The sequence below is a fragment of the Mustela nivalis genome (genome assembly GCF_964662115.1).
Source record: "Mustela nivalis genome assembly, chromosome: 10".
Taxonomy (NCBI): domain Eukaryota; kingdom Metazoa; phylum Chordata; class Mammalia; order Carnivora; family Mustelidae; genus Mustela; species Mustela nivalis.
Window position 1 is genome coordinate 102681954 of NC_139029.1, and position 24957 is coordinate 102706910.

The 24957-nt window shown below is 39.3% G+C and overlaps 1 protein-coding gene across 3 annotated transcripts in view; it reads left to right on the forward strand.

Moving 5' to 3' along the window:
• The window catches only part of SLC16A1 (solute carrier family 16 member 1), a 54460-nt gene extending 33067 nt beyond the window's left edge, over positions 1-21393 (forward strand). For all 3 annotated transcript variants that reach the window (XM_082685087.1, XM_082685086.1, XM_082685085.1), the window contains 4 exons: positions 5534-5794; positions 11236-11379; positions 16177-17040; positions 19595-21393. In XM_082685087.1, the coding sequence (XP_082541213.1) occupies positions 5578-5794; positions 11236-11379; positions 16177-17040; positions 19595-19866 (1497 nt within the window). In that variant the 5' untranslated portion in view covers positions 5534-5577 and the 3' untranslated portion in view covers positions 19867-21393. The remainder of the gene's footprint in view (positions 1-5533; positions 5795-11235; positions 11380-16176; positions 17041-19594) is intronic.
• Positions 21394-24957: the final 3564 nt, after the last annotated feature.

The window sequence follows — 24957 nt, forward strand, 5'->3', positions numbered from 1 at the left end:
ACATTTGTAAGGCAGAATGAGAACAAAGGTCTTGCTGTCTACTCACTAGCTTTGAGGTTTTGAGAAGCAGGGCATATGGGATCCATCTTGAAGATGTTACCAGAGGAGGCACATATGGTTCTGGAGCTAACTGCAGAAATTAACAGCCTTTGATTTCAACTTCCTGATTTTGATGATTACTTGATTTTAGCAGCTTTTTTATATTGCTGGCTTCCTAGTTGTGCCAGTAGTGATACGATTATGGAGTCCCATGGCTTTTTGGTTATAGGAGGAGGAGCCTCCTCCTGGGCCTGGATAGTGCCTTGGAAAGCTTCATGGATCCAAGGGAACAAATGTTGAGAGTCTAGGGCCTGTCAAGTATAAGAGCTCTGGTAAATCCTATTCTTTTTTGAGTTGGGATCCTAAAGAGCTGTGCCATAGGAATAAGGGTACATTGGAGGTAAAACAGTCCTCAAATGACTGCAGCCTGCAGCCTGCACGTCATCTGTATGAACAAAACATATTGGTCCTTGAAATATTCTTGAAGAGATTCTAGGTTTATATAGCCCTAGGTAAATGAAAATCACTCTGGAGGAAGATACTATCCTAAACTTCAAATTTTCAGTACAGATGGAACTATACTAAGGATGGAAAACGCAGAAGAGAAAGAGAATAGATACCATGGGAAGGTTCAACCCACATCTAATTGGGGTCTCAGGGGAGAGGTAAAAGGGAAGGAGGAAGAAGGAATATTTGAAGACATAATGGCTGAGAGTTTTTCAAAATTGATGAGAATCCTGTTTTGTCAAGTTTGATTATCTTGTAATCTGTATTTCCTGATAATCTGTATTTTCTCAAAAAAATTTTAAGGTTTTCCTCTTTATCTTATTGGGTTTCCTCAAACTGTAGGTTCATATTATTAATCAAATCTGGAGTAGCCATAGCCATTAACCCCTGAAAATTGCCTCTGTCCCATTCTTTCCATTCTCTTCCCAAGTCCGTTTAGATGTATGCCAGATGCTCCCATTCTCAACTCCTGTGTTTGTAAATCTTTCTCTCTCAGCTCCAGAATAAAGCTCTCCCCTGAATTCTGTTTTCTTCAAACCTATCCTTTAGATTTATGTTTTCTCTTCTCTAGCTATATTCAGTCTGCTGGTTAACCTATTATTTCGTTGAGTATACTTTTTATTTCTGGAAGTTCTGTTTCAGGTCAGCTGGTCTTTAAACATGTTGTTTTTTATTTAGTGGTCTTAATTTTTTATCTCATGCTTTTAATAATTTTAAATATTCACATGCAATGTTTGTAGTGCTTGTGTCTAATCCAGCAATATTGAATTGGCTTTACTTCACTCATGGTTAATTGATTCTAGATGTGTTTTGAAATTTTAGATTGTCGGGGCACCTGAGTGACTCAGTCAGTTGAGCATCTGACTCTTGATCCTGAGCTCTGGTCTTGATCTCTGGATTGAGTTCAGGCCCTGGGCTGGGCTCCATGCTGGGCATGGAGCCTACTTTAAATGAATGAATGAATGAATGAATGAATGAGAATTTATAGTTTGTCAGCTTATGTTTGACAGGGAACTCTTGGCTAGCAAAGTCAAGCGTAGTATATATCTAAATGAACAACAGAGGTTTCCCACAGACATTGCCCTGCCAAGCATAAGCTCACCAAGACCTGTAATTGTGAATTCTCAGAAGAGTATCTCCTCTTCCTAGTTTCCTTTTCTTTCTTTTAATCACCAGATAGCCAAGAGAATTTGCCTGCCATCACCTTTTGCTTCTGTATTATCTCCATATGCTACTGAACAGATTTTATTCTCCTTGTCACTGTCTTTGAACTATTTTTTTTTTAATCTTATTTATTTATTTGACAGACAGAGATCACAAGTAAGCAGAGAGACAGGCAGAGAGAGAGGAGGAAGCAGGCTCCCTGCTGAGCAGAGAGCCCGATGCGGGACTGGATCCCAGGACCCTGGGATCATGACCCGAGCCGAAGGCAGAGGCTTTAAACCACTGAGCCACCCAGGTGCCCTGAACTATTTTTTTGATCACTTTTGTTGAGGTATTATTTTTTTAAGATTTTTATTTATTTATTTGAGAGAGTGAGAGTGAGAGAGCACATGCAGGGGGAGTGGCAGAGGGACAGGGAGAAACAGGCTTCTGCTGAGCAAGAAGCCTGAAGAATGGGGCTTGATCCCAGGACCCTGGGATCATGACCTGAGCTGAAGCAGACTCTTAACCCTCTGAGCCATCCAGATGCCCCTGAGGTATTATTTACATACACTAAATACAATTTAATGTGTAACTTCTGCCACAATCATAACAGAACATTTCCATGGGCCAGAGAAATTCTCTCAGGCCCCTTTGCAGTCAGCCTCATCTCTCCAATCCCTCATCTGTTTTCTATTACTGGAGTTTGGCCTTTTCTCTTTCTTTCTTTCTTTCTTTCTTTCTTTCTTTCTTTCTTTCTTTCTTTCTTTCTTTCAAGATTATTTATTTATTTATTTGACAGAGAGATCACAAGAAGCAGAGAGCCCGATGCAGGGCTCAATCCCAGAACCCTGAGATCATGACCTGAGCCGAAGGCAGAGGCTTAACCCACTGAGCCACGCAGGCGCCCTGGAGTTTGACCTTTTCTAGAGCATGATATAAATGTAACCATACAGAATATAGTCTTAGGTCTAGTCTTTTTTCACTTAACTTAATGCTTTAATGATTCATCCATATTCTTACATGCATCAGTAGTTTGTTTAAGTCTGTTGTTCCAATATATGGATATACCATGATTTGTTTTTCCATTTACTGTTGAAGGACACTTGGGTTGTTTCCAGTTTGGGGCTGTTACAAATAAAGCTATTAGGGAATTCTCACATAAGTCTTTGTGAAGATGTATGTTTTCATTTACCAAGTGATATAATGGCTAAATCATATGTTTATATCTTTAACTTCTTAAGACACTTCCAAAATGTTTTTCAACCTGGCTCTACTGTTTTGCTTTACCACCAACAACAGCATTCTGTTTGCTCCATATCCTCACCAACTCTTGGTATTATCGGTCTAAATTTTAGTCATTCTAATAGATAGGTATTAGTATCTCTTGATTACAATTTGCGTTTTACAAATGGCTAACAATTTTGAGCATTTTTTCATGTACTTCTTTGTCATCTGTGTATCTTCTTTGATAAATTATCTCTCCATTTCTGTTGTCCATTTTTAATTGAGTTGTCTTTACTACTGAGTCATTAAAGATCTTTTTATGTTTTGGACCTGTCTTTTGTTGGTTGCTTTTTGTATTTATTTTCTCCCAACCTGTAGCTTAAAAGCAGTTTATATACTTTTTAGTAAGTGTGCTGTTGCGTGCCTTTAGAAATATTTGCTCAATTTAAATATTGAGTCTCTCAAACCATGAGAATGGATTACCTTTTGTTTTTTAATTAGTGATATCTTGTAGTTTTCATTGTATATATCTTACACATTATGTATCCCTGTTCAATAGTTTTTTGATGTTTTTCTAAATGGTATTACTTAAAATTGCAAATTCTGATACTGGTTTATATATAAAGACAGATAATACCTGTTTATTACTGTTATATCCTGAAACCTAGTTAAATTCATTTTTAGTTCAGGAACGTTTTTAAAATATTCTTTAGCATTGCCTACATAGATGATTATATTATCTGTGACTAAAGACAACTTTTTCCTTCCTAGTCTTTTTACCTTTTATTTCTTTTTCTTATCTGCATACACTAGAGGCTAGAACCTCTAGTATAATGTCGCATAGAAGTGTTGAAACCTATACTGTTGCTTTTAGGGAAACTTCCCTTATGAGCTATTTTTTTTTCCTACCCCTGCAACATTCATTATCTTAAATCATATTTGAAGTGTTCAAATGGGTTGGAAGAAACAATGTTTAGCAGTTGACTACTATACTACTACTATATTTTAAGCTAGGATATTTATTGCTGTAATAAATCTGAGTGGTGATCATTTGAAATGGACATGCTAACATAGTATTGCAGGATGAGTTGTAAGGCAGAAGTTAGCTTCAAATAAATAAAAGGAGAGCTTCATGAGAAAACAGGCAAGACTACCATCACACACTCACTCTATCATCTTGTTCACACTTTTAACAGGAAGTTATATTTTCTAGCCATGCTGTACATTAGTACTAGACGACTTCAAGAAAAAGGGAGTTTTTGATTTGAAGTACCATCTTTATTTTTTTTTTAAGATTTTTTATTTGTTTATTTGACAGACAAAGATCACAAGCTGGCAGAGAGGCAGGCAGAGAGAGAGAGAGAGAGAGAGAGAGGAGGAAGCAGGCTCCCTGCAGAACAGAGAGCCCGATGCGGGGCTCAATCCCAGGACCCTGGGATCGTTACTTGAGCCGAAGGCAGAGGCTTTAACCCACTGAGCCACCCAGGCGCCCCTGAAGTACCATCTTTTGACAGCATAGTTCATTTTGTGAGTTTATATTGACTAGCTGGTGTTTAGGGTCTTTTCTTATATAATGGGGAAAAAAATACCTTGAATCAAAACAATTAGATAAAAGGAAACTTTTCTGAGAGAATTTTCTAGCCCACGGAATGATCTGTTTTGTAAATTGCTACATATCTAGTGACTCGGGTACCTACTTCCTAATATTTTGTCAGCAAATAAATAAGAGAAAGTAAAGGTAGGATTGAAGAATAAATTTTGGGAAAGGGGGAAAACTTACAAAGACTTTTTTCAAGGCTGAAACTTGCATATGGCATGTGTTACGTGAATTTTGCAAGCGGATAAGTCAAATGACACAGTTAGTTATGGTAATTTGAGGAGTTCTACTAACTGCTGAAGCAAGTAGGTTTATTTGAAATACAAAGACTGTATTGAACAGGATATATTTCAGTTATGGCTCCTTAAATGGTATGGAGCTATTTTCCTTTATGCTATTCTTGGCAATACCATATCTCTGAGACTCTTTTCCTTTCTTTATTTTTTCTTTTCTAAAGATTTTACTTATTTATTGGAGAGAGTGAGTGAGAGAGAGCACAAGAGGGGGGAGGTCAGAGAGAGAAGCAGCCTCCCAGCTGAGCAGGGAGGCTGATGCAGGATTCTGTCCTGGGACTCCGGGATCATGACCTGAGCCTAAGGCAATTACCCAACCAACTGAGCCACCCAGGTGCCCCATCTAAGACTCTTTTTCTTTCTTTTCTTTTTTTTTTTTTAAATTAAGATTTTATGTATTTATGTATTTTGGCAGAGAGGGAACACAAGCAGGAGTCTGTGTGAGAGGGAGAAGCAGGCTTCCTGCTGAGCAGGGAGCCCGATGCAGGGTTCCATCCCAGGACCCTGGGATCATGACCTTAATTAAAGGCAGATGCTTAACAACTAAGCCACCCAGGGACCCCTAAGACTTTTTTTCTGATAATGTCCTTAGAAGATCATCTCTATTGCTAAAGTAATATTGGGAAACAATTCCAGTTACTTGAGAGCTGGTTATAAAGGGTAGAAGTGCTTTTACTGGTGGAAGTGTTTTATTACTGACATGGTATTTTAATTTTATGTCCTTCAGATACTTGGATTTGAACTGCATTTTGGAATTCATCTACACTTAAAATGCCACCAGCAGTTGGAGGTCCAGTTGGATACACTCCCCCAGATGGAGGCTGGGGGTGGGCAGTAGTAGTTGGAGCTTTCATTTCCATCGGCTTCTCTTATGCATTTCCTAAATCCATTACTGTGTTCTTCAAAGAAATTGAAGGCATATTCAATGCCACCACAAGTGAAGTATCATGGATATCCTCAATCATGTTGGCTGTCATGTATGGTGGAGGTAAGTACCTGTGAGGACCTGTGATTTGGTTCAAATCAGTATCATTTAAAAGCTCTCAGAAAAATAATGTGCAGAGCTGATTTTTCTTAATGCTCTCTGCCAGATTCTTAAGATGTAAACACAAATATTTTTCTTTTTCTTTTTTTAAAGATTTTATTCAATTTTTTGTCAGAGAGCTCACAAGCAAGGGGAATGGCAGGCAGAGGGAGAAGAAGGCTCCCCACTGAGCAAGGAGTCCGATGCAGGACTTGATCCCAGGATCGTGGGATCATGACCTGAGCTGAATGCAGATGCTTAACTGAGCTACCTGAGCATCCCACAGATAAAGATTTTTCTTAAATTGATGTTGGGAGAATTAAAGTAAATCAGGCTCACCTTAATAGCATAGTTCAAAGTCTCAGGTAAAATCTTTTCATGGTGTTAGATTTAAAGAACTGAATAAAATCTTCCCATTCTTCCTTGTGATGTTATTCATCCTAAAAGCATTTCAGCTGAACCTTAAACTTCAGTTTCATCATTTTTTTCCCTTCTGTTTTCCTTGACATGTTATAAAAGAAATGTGAAGAGTAAGTTGCATAACTAACATCACTTAAAATACTCTGTTTTCCCTTGGAACATCAAATTACAATGTAAAATGTAAAACTCAAAACCTTCCATAGTGCTTAAAATATAGTTGCTTAGTGAGATTCTAAAGCCAAGTATATTTACTGAGATTGACAGTGTCTCGTGTTGCTTAGTTAGCCATACTTTCACCTCTGTTAATACTACTTTTTGGTGGCAGTTTAGTATCTCAGATTATTTTCACATGTAGCTCCTTAATAGCCAATACGAAGATTCTGTATGTTGAGTGTAAAACTTTAGAATTGGAATTCTTGGAATTCCAATAACCTGGTGGCAGAGTCAACCAGTGTTTAGCAGTATGCACGTATTTCATACTAGGCTAGATATTGTGAGTGATAGAGAACACTTGGTCCTGATCCCTGCCTTTGGTGAGTTTATATCCTATTGAGACAATACCATAAACTCATGAAACAAGAATAGTTAAAGTCATAATTTAACTAAATATATAATTTCATCGCATACAAAAAACAGGTAATCTGGTTGCCTTAGAGGTGAATTCAGTGCTGGGAACAGAAGTGGGAAGACTTAAGTTTTTCACTGTATATCTTTTTATTTTATGCCTTTTGAATTTTGAAGGTATGCCTATTCTGTCAAGTACTTTTAAGAGAATATAAGTGCTGGGGCGCCTGGGTGTCTCAGTGGGTTAAGCTGCTGCCTTCTGCTTGGGTCATGATCTTAGGGTCCTGGGATTGAGCCCCGCATCGGGCTCTCTGCACAGCAGGGAGCCTGCTTCCTGCCCTCTCTGCCTGTCTCTCTGCCTACTTGTGATCCCTGTCCAATAAATAAATTTTTTAAAAAATCCTTAGAAAAAAAGGAGAATATAAGTGCTAAATTATAGTACTTACTTTCTTTTTATAAGTTCAGAGAAGTCAATAGGGACTTTGGATATTATCTAGCTTCTGAGAGCCAGTAGTTTTGGAGGCTTTGAACTCTCATCTGCCAAGATTTTCTAATCAGGTTTTAACTATGATGACTGGAAGAAAGTGGTACAAATATTATCCAGACATAATCCAGGTGCTCGGTATATCTTTAAGCTGACTGTAAATCAGAGGTTCACATGTACAATTTGGAGCTGCCAAAGAGCTTGAGAGCCACTTGCATTTTGCATCAGAAGTAAGTGATGTCAGTTGTACTAATGGCACATGACAGTTTCTTCTGGGAAAACAGGTCCTTCTTTGTCCTCACCCAGAGATAACTAGCACATTTTTCTGAATTTGTGTCATAAGAGGCCTACAAACTGTATTCCTCTCTATTTTTAATGATAGCTAATTGGGGTCATCCTTCCTGAAATAACTCCTAAAGACAAATTGCGTATCGAGAGCCTGGTGGCAGAATTTTTACTAAATGGGTTATTTTGTTTTGATTGGCTCCTAGGTGGCGAATCCCCTAAGAGTTATCATCAGTTTTACAACTGCCACAGTTCTTTAACTTAAAGTATTTGGCCCACACCCTCAATGCTGATGTTTTGAACTATGAGTGGTTTAGCATTTTTTTATTTTTTAGTACTTTGGTTCAGAGATATGTGCTGATCCTTGTTAGAGTGTAAGTATTTTTAGGGAGGAGATTTTAGTTCCCTACTTTTTAATTTATTTGAGTTTTTCTTAATTTTTTTTTTAAGGGAAGTGTAAATTTGCCTGTTTTCGGTTTCACACTAATGTCCTTAACATTTCCTAGTTTAATATTGCAGATGTTACAGGGGCGCCTGGGTGGCTCAGTAGGTTAAAGCCAATGCCTTCAACTCAGGTCATGGGCCCAGGACCTAGGATTGAGCCCCCCGCATCAGGCTCTCTGCTCAGCAGGGAGCCTGCTTCCTCCTCTCTCTCTGCCTGCCTCTCTGCCTACTTGTGATCTCTGTCTGTCAAATAAATAAATAAAATCTTAAAAAAAAATATTGCAGATGTTGCAGAATTTTTTTTTTAAGATTTTATTTATTTATTTGACAGAGTTACACAGCTAGAGAGGGAACACAAGCAGGGAGAGTGGGAGAGGAAGAACAGGCCTCCCGCTGAGCAGGGAGCCCAATGTGGGGCTCTATCCTAGGATCCTGAGATCATGACCTGAGCGGAAGGCAGACCAGACCCTTAACCATCTGAACCACCCAAGCACCCCTACAGATGTTACAGTATTAACTTCTTGTGTGTGGCAGGATTTTGATCTTTGTAATTCTGACTGTACCAAAATCTATTTCATGACCAAATTATATGGAAATATTTCATGAATATTCTTTCAGTATTTAATTCTTTTCATCTTAATACAAGCTGCAAATTCAGGCTATTTCCAAACCAGCCATGGTCTGATATTTTCATGAAGAAATTCAATGAAAACTTCTTTATACATATCCTTGGTTGGGCCGGAAGTCTTTCCTGGCAGCCAGTTCTTGATCTGACCCTTAAAGAGACTTAGTCTTCTGAAACACTAGGATATCAAAAAGTTTGGGGGGCGCCTGGGTGGCTCAGTGGGTTAAAGCCTCTGCCTTCAGCTCAGGTCATGATCCCAGGGTCCTGGGATTGAGCCCCGTTTCGGGCTCTCTGCTTGGCGGGGAGCCTGCTTCCCTTCCTCTTTCTCTGCCTGCCTCTTTGCCTACTTGTGATCTTTGTCTATGAATAAATAAATAAAATCTTTAAAAAAAAAAAAAAGTTTGATTCTGCGGCACCTGTGTAGCTCAGACTGTAAGGTACCTGCCTTCAGCTGGGTCATGATCCTGGTGTCCTGGGGTCAAGCCCTGAGTCAGGCTCCCTGCTCAATGGGGAGCCTACTTTTTCCTCTTCCTCTGCCACTCCCCCTGCTTGTGCTCTCACTCGTGCTCTCTCTCTCTCTCTCTGACAAGTAAATAAATAAAATCTTTAAAAAGAAAAAAAATGGGGCACCTGCATGGCTCCGTTGATTAAGCAGCTGCCTTTGGCTCAAGTGATGATTCCAGGGTTCTGGGATCCAGCCCTGCATCAGGCTCCCTGCTCAGTGGAGAGCCTGCTTCTCCCCCTCCTTCTTGCATGCTTATATACACCATAATTTGAATCTGGGTTCCCTAAAAGGTCAGAGCTGACCTTTTAATTGCATCATACTGCAACTTGGAGTTACTAGAATATAAGTAACTGTAGAATTTCCCATAGTGTTTATGGAAATAGAATATGTCAACATATAACCAGTAATAAATTCTGAATACATACATTCTATATTTGTTTTAAAAAATGAACTTACTGTCGTCTAAGGAATTAATTATAGAATAAACAGAATAAAGTCCAAATTTACTCTGCTAATAGAAGAAAAATAAAATTTTTATGTCTTCTGCTTTATAGCTTAGTTCCAAATATATGGAGTATACATAATGGAGAGGAAAGGGGCTGGATTTGAAACTTGGTCCTTGGTAGCTTTGTGACTTTGCAAAGTTCAAACATCAGTTCATTTCCTTGTGTGCCCTTCCCCACTGATACATTGCACTGATCCTGTCTGTTTGCAGTCATCTACCTTAAACACGCAGATGAGGTATGGTGTCATGTAAAGAAAGTTGCCATTCCCGCAAGTCCATATCCATGCAGTACAGACATAGGTATATTCTTCTATAAAGAAATAAAATGCAGTGAATGTCATTCAGGGTAATCAGAAAATATTGTTAGTCTACTTAAGAGTTGTGTTACAGCTCTTACTTTTTTTTTTTTAACGATTTATTTGAGAGAGCGAGCAAGTGCATGCGGTGGTGGGGAAGGGGCAGAGGGAGAGAATCTGCCAACTGACTCCCTGAGGAGTGTGGAGTCCCATGCAGGGCTCAATTTCACCACCCCAGATCATGACCCCAGCCAAAACCAAGAGCTGGAGGCTCAGCTGACTGAGCCACCCCCAGGCACCCCATGTTATAATAAACACTTGAAAATTTGGGAAGGGGAATAAGGGAATTACAGATTATATGTTTGTAGCAAGTAAGGAGAGCCCATTTGATACTCATATTTGAAAACTGATACATTAAATGCATCAAGTCTTTTACTTCCTGATCCTTATGATACTTCACGTTTTATTTGGGTCCCTCTCTCACACTGAAGGAAAACTGGTATTTTGGTATGGATCTATTTGATTATCAGAGGAAATTTAATTTGATTATTTTAGATAATACTCCATTTCCCATCTTCTTGAGTTGTTAGACCCAAGACATTTTGACCATTATTTGACTTAATCTCCTGCAAGCTTTTTTTTTTTTTTTTTTTACAGTATTGCTACCATGAAACCGTAATTTAGGCATGTAAGCAAGTTAACTCGAAAAGAAATATTCAGTTTGGTACCTAATACATCTAGGTGTAACTGGGAACAGTTTTTGTTTTCAATTTAGATTTCCTAATTACAAAGCTACTTAAACTTGAAAAAAATAATTACATATTTTTCAGGGAATTTTTTTTCTTTTTTAAAAATATGACACAAACTACATTTATGGTAATGTGTAAATAATGCTCTGATATGATATCATATCATAGTGCCTGTCCAGAAATTAAAAGAGAGCAAACTTAACTAAATATGTTTGTCGTATCTTAGATCAACAAGCCAATGAACATCCATTAACAAGTGTTTTCAGCCAGTAATGCCTTATAACAGAAGATAAGGAGAGAACCAGAGTCTGATATTTTAGTAAAATTCCATCCAATATTCATAAAGAAGATACACAATGATGGTCTTTAGCATCTTTATTTTCTAATACACATTCTGTATTCTTACTGTTGTCTTTGTTTTTAATCTGTTTATCTTAAAGGACTTGTAATTTAGCATCAATGCCTTGTGTAGATATGAGGGAGTTTGTTCCTTTCCTCTCTGCTACTAAATTTCTGGTTCTCTTCTAGGTCCGATCAGCAGTATTCTGGTGAATAAATATGGCAGCCGTCCAATCATGATTGTTGGTGGCTGCTTGTCAGGCTGTGGCTTGATTGCAGCTTCGTTCTGTAATACTGTTAAGGAACTTTACTTGAGTGTTGGAGTCATTGGAGGTGAGTTACTGTTCATTCATTTTCAAGCATTAATTTATTGCTGGCTATTTGGTATTTATTTAATGTTCATCTTTCAGATCTTTTGAGTGAAAGTTTTACCTTAAAGAAATTACTTTTGATTATCATTATGAAGAGCTGTAAATACATTAATGGGTATAAGAAAAACTTCTAAAGAAATTCTTGTTATATAGTGGGTGTTCATTGTTGAATGAATGAATAATGAAAAAGATGTGGCACCTGGGTGGCTCAGTCATTAAGCAGCTGCCTTTGGCTCAGGTCATGGTCCCAGGGTTCTGGGATCAAGCTCTGCATCCATCCATCTGGCTCCCTGTTCAGCCAGAAGTCTGTTTCTCCTTCTCCCACCCCACCTGCTTGTGTTCCCTCTTTTGCTATGTGTCTCTCAGTTAATTTTTTTTCTGTTGAATTTTGTTTGAAAGCAAATTTTTTAGTTTAGTCTTATTCCACCTTTTCCCCTTTTCATCTACAATTTCAGGTATTCAAAACTCGCAATATTTTATGATTTTTGTCTAGTATATCATTATTACAAAGTTGTTCTCCATACCAAGATTATGAATGTATTTGCCTACTTTTTAAAAATTGTGTTTAATTCCAGTGTACCTGGCATACTGTTATATTAGTTTCAGGTGTACAATCTGGTGATCCAACGATTCCATATATTACTCCGTGCTCATCCAGATCAGTGTACTCTTCATCTCCTTCACCTATTTTACCCATCCCCCTAACCCTTCTCCCCTTGTTCTCTATAGTTAGGAGTCTGGGGTTTGGGCTTTGTTTTGGTTTGGTTTGGTATGTTTCCTCCCTGCCCCTTGGTTCATTTGTTTCATTTCTTAAATTCTACACATGAGTGAAATCATATGCTCTTTGTATTCTTTTGCTGAATTACTTAATATAACATTATACTCTCTACATCCATCCATGTTGTTGCAAATGGCAGGATTTCATTCTTTTTATGGCTAAATAATATTCCATTATATAGGGGTGCCTGGGTGGCTCAGTGCATTGAGTGGTTGAGCATCTGACTCTTGGTTTCAGCTCAGGTCATGATCTCAGAATCCTGGGATTGAGCCCTGTCTCGGGCTTTGTTTTCAGTGGGGAGTTGGAGAGTCTTTCTGAGATCCTTTTCCTCTCCCTCTGCCCCTCCCCACTCTTGCATGCATGCATGCATACTCTCTTTCTCAAATAAATAAATCCTTAACAAAAATAATATTCGTGTGTGTGTGTGTGTGTGTGTGTATGACATCTTCTTTATCCATTCACCAATCAGTGGACACTTGTGTTGCTTCCATAACTGGCTATTGTAAATAACGCTACAGTAAACATCAAGGTGCATATATCCCTTCAAATTGGTGTTTTCATCTTCTTTGGGTAAATATACAGTAGTGGAATTACTGGATCATACATTAATTTTACTTTTAATTTTTTGAGGAACATTCCTACTGTCTTCCACAGAGGCTCTACCAACTTGCATTCCCAACAGTAGTGCACAGGGGTTCCTTTTCCTCCACATCGTCCACAACATTTGCCATTTCTTGAGCTTTTGATTTTGGCCATTCTGACACATATGAGGTGTTATCTCATCGTAGTGTTAATAGGCATTTCCCTGGTGATGAGTGATGTTGAGCGTCTTTTCATGTGTCTGTTGGCCATCTGTATGTCTTCTTTGGGGAAATGTCTGATATCTTCTGCTCATTATTTAATTGAATTATTGGTTGGTGTGGAGGTGTGTGTGTGTGTGTTATATAAGTTATTTATATATTTTGGCTACTAGCCCTTTATCAGATACGTCATTTGCAAATATCTGTTCCCATTCACTAGGTTGTCTTTTTGTTTTGTTGACTGTTTCTTTTGTGGTGCTGAAGATTTTGTGGGGTTTTTTTTTTTTAAGATTTTATTTATTTATTTGACAGAGATCACAAGTAGGCAGAGAGGCAGGCAGAAAGAGAGAGAGGAGGAAGCAGGCTCCCCGTGGAGGAGAGAGCCTGATGTGGGTCTCCATCCCAGGACCCTGGGATCATGACCTGAGCCAAAGGCAGAGGCTTTAACCCACTGAGCCACCCATGCGCCCCTGGAGATTTTGTTTTGATGCAGTCCCAGTAGTTTATTTTTACTTTTGTTTCCCCTGGCTCAGGAGACATATGAGAAAGATATTATGCTGATGTTAGAGAAATCACTGCCTCTGCTCTATTCTAGGATTTTTATGTTTTCAGGTCTCACATTTAGGTCCTTACTCCATTTTAAGTTTATGATTGTAGATGGTGTAAGAAAGTGGTCCAGTGTCATTCTTTTGCATACAGCTGTCCAGTTTTCCCACCACCATTTGTTAAAGATACTCTTTTCTTCCCATTGCATATTCTTGCCTCCTTTGTCAATGATTAATTTAATTGACCATATAATCGTGGGTTTATTTCTGGGCTTTCTATTCTGTTCCATTGATCTATGCGTCTGTTTTTGTGCTTGTACCATACTGTTTTGATTACTACAGTTTTATAATATACTTGAAATCTGGACTTGTGATACCTGTAGCTTTGTTCTTCTTTTTCAAGATTGCTTTGGCTATTTGGGAGTCTTTTGTAATTCCATACAAATTTTAGGGTTATTTGTTCTAGTTCTGTGAAAAATGCTGTTGGTAGTTTGATAAGGATTGCATTTAATCTTTCCCCCCTCCTTTTTTTACATTTAAAATTTCTGATTGGAAGAAAACATTTTACATAAAATGAGAAGAAATATGAAACTCTCTTTGTTCCCACATGGTTAGTCAGTTTGTTCGTTTGCTCTTTTATTTCCTCAAATATTTATTGAGTAACAACCATGTGTGTGTCAAGCAATATTCTAGATTTTGTTGGGAATAGAGCAACAACAAGGGCTAAATCATACCCTTTTATGAGGGGACAGACTGTATTACTTACAAATGTATGTATAAGTAGGAAGAATATCAGGTAGTGATAATGCTATACAAAGCCTCAAAACAAAATGTTCTGACAGGGAAGGACTGGTGGTAGATTGGTAGTCTACAAAGGTAGGTCATTCTGAAGAGATGACCTTAACCAGGAGATATGAGTAGCAACAGGAAAAAAGCTTTGTGAAAATTTGGGGCAACCTAAGCCCCAGGTCAACAGTATGCTTATTGGCACAGGTGAGAATGGGCTGGTATGAGATGAGGAAGGGAGGTAAAGGCCAAGGTAAAGGTTATGGATGGGAAGCCATTAGCAAGCCTGAACTAAGAGAGTGGTCTGCCCTGGTGTATTGGTTTAAGTCTCTGTGAATACCTTAAACATAATTGGTAGGGAGCTGGAGCAAGTTGGGGCCAGGGAGAGCATCTAAAAGTTATTTGAGGGGCGCCTGGGTGGCTCAGTGGATTAAGCCGCTGCCTTCGGCTCAGGTCATGATCTCAGGGTCATGGGATCGAGTCCCGCATCAGGCTCTCTGCTCAGCGGGGAGCCTGCTTCCTCCTCTCTCTCTCTCTGCCTGCCTCTCTGCCTACTTGTGGTCTCTCTCTGTCAAATAAATAAATAAATATTTAAAAAAAATAAAAATAAAAATAAAAGTTATTTGAATATTTACTTTTACTAGAACTGTTTATTGAATAATTCTATAGTAATTTAAAATTTCATTTTTACATTATATCACATATATATGTTTATTTTTTACATTTTACATTTTATATATATTATATATATATATAATTTTACATTTTATATTATATATATTAAATCATTTACATTTATGGGGTGCCTGGGTGGCTCAGTGGGTTAAAGCCTTAGCCTTCCGCTCAGGTCATGACCCCAGGGTCCTGAGATTGAGCCCCACATCAGGCTCTCTGCTCAGCAGGGTGCTTGCTCCCCCTCCCCCCTGCTTGCCTCTCTGCCTACTTGTGATCTTTGTCAAATAAATAAATAAAATCTTTTTTAAAAAACCATTTACATTTATATATGGATATCTATCTATCTATCTACAAAATCAGGTATGTTCCTGGACTTTCTGACCACTTTAACGGATAAGTGTTTACCTGAGTCAGAGCCACACTCTTGTAATAATTGTAGCTTTTAGAAGAGCACTTAACTATCTGTTAAAGTTTGTCCCACTCCTCCTGTACCACCAGAAATTTCCTGGTTGACTCCCGTGCATTCTTCTAAGTATGTTTTAGAGTCATTTTATCTATTCCAAATGAAATGCACTGACATTTCATTTGGAATAACATTAAATTAATGCATTCATTTGGGAAGTACTGACACCTTGATAATGTTGTGTTTTATTATCCGAAAACTGTGTATGTGTGTGTGTTGTTTTTAAATTCATTGACTCTTTAGGAATAATTTTGTATTGCATTTTCTGTTGTAAAACTTTTGTCTCTAGTTGTAACTATCTACTTAATGATTGTCTATTGTTACAGTGACTCCTCAGATGATTCTGTAAGACTAGACAAATAGTTATTCACCTTCAAGTAATATAAGCAACAATAATAAAAATAACATTTATTGAGTGCTTTCTATATGCCAGGCCCTCTACTAAATGTTTTACTCACAGTAGTATTGTATGCCTTTTTTACGTATCAGGAAACACTCATGTGTCTGATCTTACTAGCCAGTAAATAGTGATGCTGAGGTTTGAACCCACTTAGATCTCTCACTTTAAACCATTATGCAGTATGTCCTGAACTGGTGAGGATTTTTGTCTCTTTTGTATTAATTATACTTCTCTTCTTAATTTCTTTGTCTGGCTAAGTAATTCCTAATATGTTTGTGACATTTATGTTGTTCTTTTCCCTCCTTTTTCCAGGTCTTGGGCTTGCCTTCAACTTGAATCCCGCTCTGACCATGATTGGCAAGTATTTCTATAAGAGGCGACCGTTGGCAAATGGACTGGCCATGGCTGGCAGCCCTGTGTTCCTCTCCACCCTGGCCCCACTCAATCAGGCTTTCTTTGGTATCTTTGGCTGGAGAGGGAGCTTCCTAATTCTCGGGGGCCTCCTCCTAAACTGCTGTGTGGCTGGAGCCCTGATGCGACCAATAGGGCCCCCAGCAACAAGTGCGGGGAAAAGGTCCAAAGAATCCCTTCAGGAACCTGGGAAATCTGAAGAGAAAAAGGGGTCAAGTGATGCAAATACAGATCTTATTGGAGGAAACCACAAGGAAGAGAAACGGTCAGTTTTCCAAACAGTTAATAAATTCCTGGATTTATCTCTGTTCACACACAGAGGCTTTTTGCTATACCTATCCGGAAATGTGCTCATGTTTTTTGGACTGTTTACCCCTTTGGTCTTTCTTAGTAATTATGGCAAGAGTCAACATTACTCTAGTGAGAAGTCTGCCTTCCTTCTTTCCATTCTGGCTTTTGTTGACATGGTAGCTAGACCTTCTATGGGACTTGTAGCCAACACCAAGTGGATAAGACCTCGAGTTCAGTATTTTTTTGCGGCTTCTGTTGTTGCAAACGGAGTGTGTCATCTGCTAGCACCTTTATCCTCCAGCTACATTGGGTTCTGTGTTTATGCTGGATTCTTTGGATTTGCATTTGGGTGGCTTAGCTCCGTGTTATTTGAAACCCTGATGGACCTCGTCGGACCCCAGAGGTTCTCCAGCGCCGTGGGATTGGTGACCATTGTGGAATGCTGTCCTGTCCTCCTGGGGCCACCACTTTTAGGTATAGTATGCCCTATTCCCTCTTTGGTTCTATTAACATGAAGCAGGCATAGGAGATGGAAGGGTGCTAGAAAGCCAAGATTAGTAAGCTGCCTGGTGGCAGAAGGTACTTCCGTTTCCTCTAGCCTCAGTGCTGGCACAGTGCTTGGCACAGGAGAACTGCTCTGATTCTTACGGAAGTGAATTACACTCAACCATCCACCTGAAAGGGGAGTCCAATATTTTTATAAATGGCATTCTTTTTTGAAGTATGTTTTCTCTTCAAAAAACTTACGTCCTTGTTGTAGAAAACATGTAAAATACAACTCCATCTCTGATAATAGCTACTGTGTAAGCTCATGGTTTACCAAGGACTGTTCTAACCATCTCCTATATTCTCTTCTATCTCTCAAGCCTATGAAATAGAACTGTTGTAGTTCCTACTTCATAAGAAATAGAAACTTTGAAAGGTTAAATAATTTGCCTGTATCACATGGCTAGTAAGTGAAGATATGATTTGGGAACTGTTTCCTAAGGATATTAAATACTTCATCTTTTGGGGCGCCTGGGTGGCTCAGTGGGTTAAGCCGCTGCCTTCGGCTCAGGTCATGATCTCAGGGTCCTGGGATCGAGTCCCGCATCAGGCTCCCTGCTCTTCTCTCTCTCTCTCTCTCTCTCTCTGCCTCTCTGCCTGCCTCTCTGCCTACTTGTGATCTCTCTCTGTCAAATAAATAAATAAAATCTTTTAAAAAAATACTTCATCTTTTAAATTAATAGCTCATTAGATAATATTAGTGAAAATACAATTTGGCCCTCCTTTTAGGTGTATACTTCTTGAAAGTATTTGGCTAGTGAGTGAGAATACATCAAAGAAGTCCTACACCTATCTTTTCACATTGTTCTTTTCCACTACATATCCAGTGATTGCCAAGACTTGTCAATTTTCACCTCCTAAGTCTCTTTCTAATCAGCCCATTTTTCCCTCACACCACCCTATTCACAGCTCCTGTCTCCCATCTGGGCTGCTGCTTCCCATAGCCTCCTGGCTGGTCTACCCAGATCCACTCTATCCCACCTTCAATCTGTTTTCTACTCTGCAGACAAAATTTATCTGTGCAAATACAAACCTGATAGCCCAGCTGATTAGATCTCTCCAGTTGCTTCCCATTGTTCTCAGGGTGGAGATCAGATTCCCTCCCGTGGCCTGCAAGGCATCCCCCAGCCTGGCCACCAATCTCTGCAGCCTCATTTCCTGTCACTCACCTTTTGTTCTCTCTGTTCCAGCAACCCCGCCCTTCCTCCTTCCCCCTCACCTCGCAGCTTCCTCCCACCTGCCTTTGCACTTGCTGTTCCCTGGCCCCAGCCTTCTCCCATGCTCTCCTCTTGGATAACTCCCATCCCCCTCTAGGTCTCTGCTTCATTTACACTTGAAGAGAAGCCTTCCAGACCCGCTTGCTGCTGCCAACCCCCTATTTTCTGCTTGCAAACCCCCCTTGTCATGGTTTGTGTAATTATTTGATTAACATTTCTCTTGTCCACTGAACTGTGGAGGTTTTCTCCTCTGTTCTCCCTTATCCTGAGGGCCAGCAGCCCAGTGCCTGGGACAAGTATAGGCACAGTAAATATTGCTGGATGGCCAGTGCCCTGAGTTAGAAAAACACATGGAATGGTGTTTGAATGGGTTCTATTCGGTCCTTCTCTGAAGGATAGAGTAGGGTTTTCCAGAGTTTATTCCTTAACATACCAATTGGATGAGATGCTAATAAATTCTATTATCATAAGGATTTCATGGCCAAAAGAAAATGTTGGGAACACTAAGTTTGATAGATGTCTCTAGTAGAGGACCTTGCAAAATCTTTAATATGCTAATGCACATGGTGACGCTTCACTGGAGAAGCATATGCTGAGCCATTTCCTAGGTCTGACTCTGGAAACACTTGGAAGGTTGTAAGTCAGGCTTCAGAGTCAGACCTCCTGGGTTTCAAGCCAGGCCACTTCACTTACTAGCTCTGTGACCTTGGAAAAGTTACCCAAGGTTTCTAACTTCAGTCAGCAGATTATACAGCAAGTGTGATGACAGACGCTGCCTGTTGTGAGGGTTAAGCACTTAGGATGTTGGAAAGGTGATGCTGTTAGTTAATTCTGTAGCACAGGACAAGTATCCCTTGGACTGCTCTTCAGGAATGCTGATGTCAGCAAAAGAGCATTGGGTGGGATGCTGCAGTTAGGTCTGGAGCCTGGGGGCAAGACTCCCACATCTCTTCTGAGCCACACATTTTTCCATTGTGAAGGGGAGACTTGATTGTACGTATCTCTAGGCCTTCCCCATTCCAGTTAGCCAAGATTTCATTACTTTCAAGTTGCTAAAAGTAACGGGATAAGCAAGGCCATCTAAAACCAAGTGTGATGTCATAAAAGATAAGATCATTGTTAGCAGTCACTTTTTAGAAGCATTTGTTATTTGTGGGCTCCTTTGAGGATTGGCTGACATCTTTCTGAGTGGATCCTTCAGCTCTCTTTGGGGGAAGGTTATGTGTTTACATCTGTCCACATAACTTTGTTTTGGGTATCTTCAGGTCGTCTGAATGACATCTACGGAGACTACAAATACACCTATTGGTCATGTGGTGTGATCCTTATTGTAGCAGGCATCTATCTCTTCATTGGCATGGGCATCAATTACCGACTTGTGGCGAAAGAGCAGAAAGCAGAGGAGCAGCAGAAAAAGGAAAGCAAAGAGGAGGAGACAAGTGTTGATGCTGCTGAGAAGACAAAAGAATATGCAGCAGAATCTGCAGAGCAGAAGGACACAGAAGGAAGTCCCAAAGAGGAGGAGAGTCCAGTCTAAACCTGTGCAGCCCAAGGGTCAATGAAGTAGCTGTGACCCAAGATATCTGAAAATATCTACTGGCCTGTATTCCAGCAGTGGTGCTCAATGACGATAGTGGGCATGTGTGTGCGAATCATACCAGCTGTTCATGGATGGAATTTTTGTTTCACTCCTTACCAGTAGCCTGAATTAAAAATGCCATACCTTTGGGGAAGGAGTGGTTGGCAAAGAATGAGAGAAGGCAGTAGTGTGGTGGTTTTTTGTTTGTTTGTTTGTTTAAATCCTAGCTTTTAACAGTGTCCAGAAGATTATAATATGTGCCTTAAGTTTTAGTCTTTAGAACTCTTTAGGGAGCCTTAACTTTTTAAACCATTCTGCTGAATTCATCTATTTTAAGTGTTACATTAGAAGGAAGAATAACAACTAACTTGTTTGAGACAAATCTAAAATTTAAAATTAATCTTGCTTCATTGTTATTTGTAATATACTGTCAGACATCATCACTGGAAGATTTATGAATAGAAATATTGGTTGGAAGTTGGGATATTATAAAATCCTGACTAAAATATTTTCCCCGTATCAGTAGTTGCCTGGTATAGTGCCTGCTAGCTATATATTTAGGAAATTTAAGGCATACAACTTTGGAAACAAGTTGGCAGTTCTAGGTACATTGTACTCAACAGCATCCCTCTGGAATCTTTTCTTAGGATGCTAATATTATTAGTGCTTGAGAATTTATTTCATTAAATTACTGTTTTCCCTTTTCAAAGACACATTTTGAGTGGTTATAGACCATTGCCCCGTTTGAAATTACTTAGTACTTTTCACTCTAAAAGTTAATTTTAAAATATGCAAAACTATGTATTTGTGCCTCCTTAGTAAACACAACACATCTAATTAAATGTAGACAGATATTTCAAACAGCAGCAGAATTCAGCTTCAGTTTTACCAAAACCTTAGTTAAACTATGAGGCTTGGAATTTTTGTTGGTGGTGGTGTTCCTGGAATTTCCCCCCATTGATTCGTAGTGGTTCCGTTTATATCTGCGTCTAGCTCAGAGCTGTGTGTGAGATACTCAGTCTTTGTGTGTTTAGGTTTTTGTTTTTTTTTTATATATTTGCTAATTAAAGCCAGAGTGATTTGGCCCCAGGCAAACCAGTAAGAGTAAGATTGGGAGAGAAGTTGCTCCGTTTCTTTTACTGAGAAGGCCTGAAAAAAAAATTATGTTTTGATTATAATTATTAGACATAGTCTTACTACTTCACAGAAACCTAAAGATATTGTGACCCTTTTTAGTTACTTGAAAAGTAGAGAAATGAGTTTAGCATAAGGATTGGGAGGATGGACCAGAATGAAATCTGTAAATATTTTTTTAACCTAATATCTTCTAAAATGCACAAGAAGATAATGATAGACACTCAATAAACCCTATCTAGTGCATTTTAAAGTATCATTGTAATTGACACAGTGAAAGTGTAGGTACAAAACTTTTTGTGTAAGAGGCTGGCTTTTCCAAATAAACTTTTTTTCTCTTTTTTTAAGAAATCTTTCTCCCTGTAAATGTTTATTTTCTTGAGAAAGTATTACTGTGTCTTCATTTTCATTATCAAGATCCAGTTTGGCCCTTACTAATATTAAATCATCAGCTTATGTGCTGTGGAGCAGTGTATATGGCTTATTTTTGTTTTTCTTCTTTCCTCCTTTTCTTTAAGGCAGGGAAGAGGGGAATTTTGAAATCACCTCTCTGTAAGCATCCAAAGCAGTTAACCTTAAGGACACAATGAAAATTCCCTTTCTATGCCTGAGTGTCATGGCAGATGGAGAAGGAATTTTAGGGGAGAAGCCTGCTGTGATTGTTGGCAGGCTTGGCTCCAGTTGGGACTCTGCTGTTTTCCATAGACCTGAATCCATAATCTCTATGTGCCTCTTTCCCCTTCCATAAAAATGAGGATCATTGTCCATGAGAAGGAAGTGGGAAGGGGTGGGGTGGAAGAGGAGGAGTATAGAATTATTTTCTCCTCTAAGGAAGAAAACTGCCCTTCTTTCTAAGTTCTTTGAATGGCCTAATAATTGACATAAGACAGATAAGATAGAAAATTTTAATTTCATACATAACAGGAACTTCACATAGACATGAGAGGGTCAAAAACAGGGGCACCTGGGTGGCCCAGTGGGTTAAGCCTCTGCCTTCGGCTCAGGTCATGATCTCAGGGTCCTGGGATTGAGCCCCGCATTGGGCTCTCTGCTCAGCAGGGAGCCTGCTTCCTCCTCTCTCTCTGCCTCCCTCTCTGCCTACTTGTGATCTCTGCCTGTTAAATAAATAAATAAAATCTTTTAAAAAACAAAACAATCAGACAGCTGAGACTTACAAGCCGTCCAAAGCCAAGGAGGGGTGGGTAGGGGTCTGTAGCTTCAAAAGGAATGAAGACTATTTACACGAAGATGGGAAGAGCAAATGTTTGGTAGACCATGCCAATATAGAGAAGTCTTGCATTTAAAAAAAAAAAAAAATGGTAATACTTCTCTTCTTGGTACAGGCTCCCTATCTAAATTTTTTTAGGCAGTTACAGGGGAGGTAAAAAGCTCCTCTTGAGTCTGCTAGGCATTGACTGCCTTCAGCTCAAATACTCCACATTCCAAAGTGGCACATTTTGGGGCAACCTTGTCCTGAACCCCATCACTCCCATCCTAATGGTTGAGCTATGTCCATACTTAAGACCCTGCTTAGTCTTTGTTCAGTAGTTGAATCTTGTTAGTAAAGGGTTAAAAACTGGCTCAAAGTTGGAATTAAACCTTCTATTGCCCAGTCCAACCCAGACTTTTTTCCCCAGAAACTAAGGTATTTATTCAAGATAGTTGTGGTATCAGCCCACACTAAAACCCCGTACAGGCCCACTCTGTGCCATCTATTCCTTGTTGTCAGTCAGCAGATCCTGTCTGTGTTGCAGGTTGTGTTCCAACGCTGAGAAGCAGCTGGGGTTTCTGAGCCAAGCTATTTGTCCTTTACTCCACGTGAGGACAGTTTTCTTCCAATTCACACAGTTTCTGTGGCTGCTTTTTGGAAACATAAATGTATGCAAAGACCACCCGCCCATCTTCGTTTCCTCTCTGTCCCACACCTTCCGTAAGTCTCAGAACATGTACAGCGCTTCGGTAGTCGTAGGCCCTAAAAACGCTTGGCACTGTTTTAAGAGCTTACTCTGTAACAAGCTGCTAAGCCAAAGCTGGAGTATTACTTAAACTGATAGTTAGCAATTATAGATGATCATGGTGACAAGACTGTATTAGTCTGCACACTCCCATCTGTTGAGAATTTAAATTATCTTAACTAGTTAGGATAAATAAATAATTTCTATAAAATACTCAGGAGAGCATGATGGTAAAAGCAAACTATGGAAACTTCAGAGGTGTTATATCCCTGATAATCACATTGAAGACTAATCGTCTGAATTCTTGAGTTGTCTAAATTTTGTTTGTACGATAGATACATATGTCAATATTAATCCTGTATTTTAAGAAAAAAAAATGTGTTAAGAGCCATTTAATATTTTTGTATGAGCCAGTGTTTGACTGTATTGAATTTCAAAATGAAATGGGTATCAGTTATTTTCAAAAACCTAAATGTCTGGGTTTTACCTAGCAAATGGTTCACAGTATAACAAACCTAATAATCAGGTATGTATCCCTCCCCTCCCTGTTTTGCTCGGAAAGATGAGGGAAGGTGAACAGTAAATTTCCACTTTTGCAACATGGCCTGTCTTAATAATCAGGTCAGGCATTTGCCTCGAAGACATGAAGAAAGAGGTTAATGACAGACTTGTGTCAATATGAAAATTCTTTCGGTTCTTGACAGGAAGCGACAGCCCAAGCTTGCTTGGCTTGCCCAGATGTGGGCAATTAAGCCAAGTTACTTCAAAGTTTAGAAGCATTTAGAGAGTTTCAAGTACATCACTTCTGAACTGTTTGCTAGCTCTAGCATTTTAGATTCAGTCTCCCCTTTTCCCCCCAGTTCAGTCTGGGCCATAGTGACAAAATCATTCAAATGACAGCGATTGGGAAAAGTACCATGTGTAATGTGTAGATTATCTTTTCCTTGAGCAGAATAGCATCGTTAGCATGTTGCTAACTTTTACCCTCAGCAGAGGAGACTGGGATAGCTAGTAGTGGAATTACCTAACAGTATAAGCTACCTGGGTTCAAATTGAGGCTGGGTGACCTCAACCTAATTACCTAGCCTCCATAAGCATAAGGTTTTTTTTCTTCTGTAAGTTGTTAATAATTGTACCAACCCCCTCCCATGGTTATCAGAAAGGTTAGTTGATATGTAACAGCTTATGTTAAATAAGGGCTTCTTGAGCATAAATATCTGACTATTAAAAAAATTAATTCTTGGGGAAAAATTGCTCTTCTAATTCCCGAGATGGATCATTACTTAGGACAGTTTGGAAGTGACTTTTAAAGATAATATTAGCTGGGGCACCTGGATGGCCCAGTCAGTTAAGCAGCTGCCTTCAGCTCAGGTCATGATCCCAACATCCTGGGATCGAGCCCCACATTGGGCTCCCTGCTCAGCAGAGAGCCTGCTTCTTCCTCTCCCTCTGCCTACTTGTGCTCTATCTCTCTGTCGAATAAAATCTTTTTTTAAAAAATGATATTATTAGCTAAATTGGGGGTGCCTGGCTGATTCAGTCAATAGAACATGCAACTTTCCATCTCAGGGTTGTGAGTTCAAGCCCCATGCTGGGTGAAGAGCATACTTCAAAAATAAAGAATATTAGCTAAATTATCAAATTCTCCTTTTGATCAGATCCTCCTTTTATTCTCTTTTCCCCCTCCTTTTATTCTTACAAATGTAATGGTCTTTCTTTGGTAAATGAATGGATGAAATGACCAGTTCATGAGGCTGATGCATACATGCCCAGCTCTTTGAGCAAGAGGGGTGTGAGTCCTAAAACCCTTGCTCCTGATGCTCTAACGGTACATCGTTTCCAAGAAAGAGAGGCCCACCTAGCAGCAGATAAACATTTCCTCTCAATGTCTGTGATGATTCTAAAAGAATAAGTAACTAGTAACCACTCATGGTTAAAGTTGTCTGTCCCAGCAATGTTC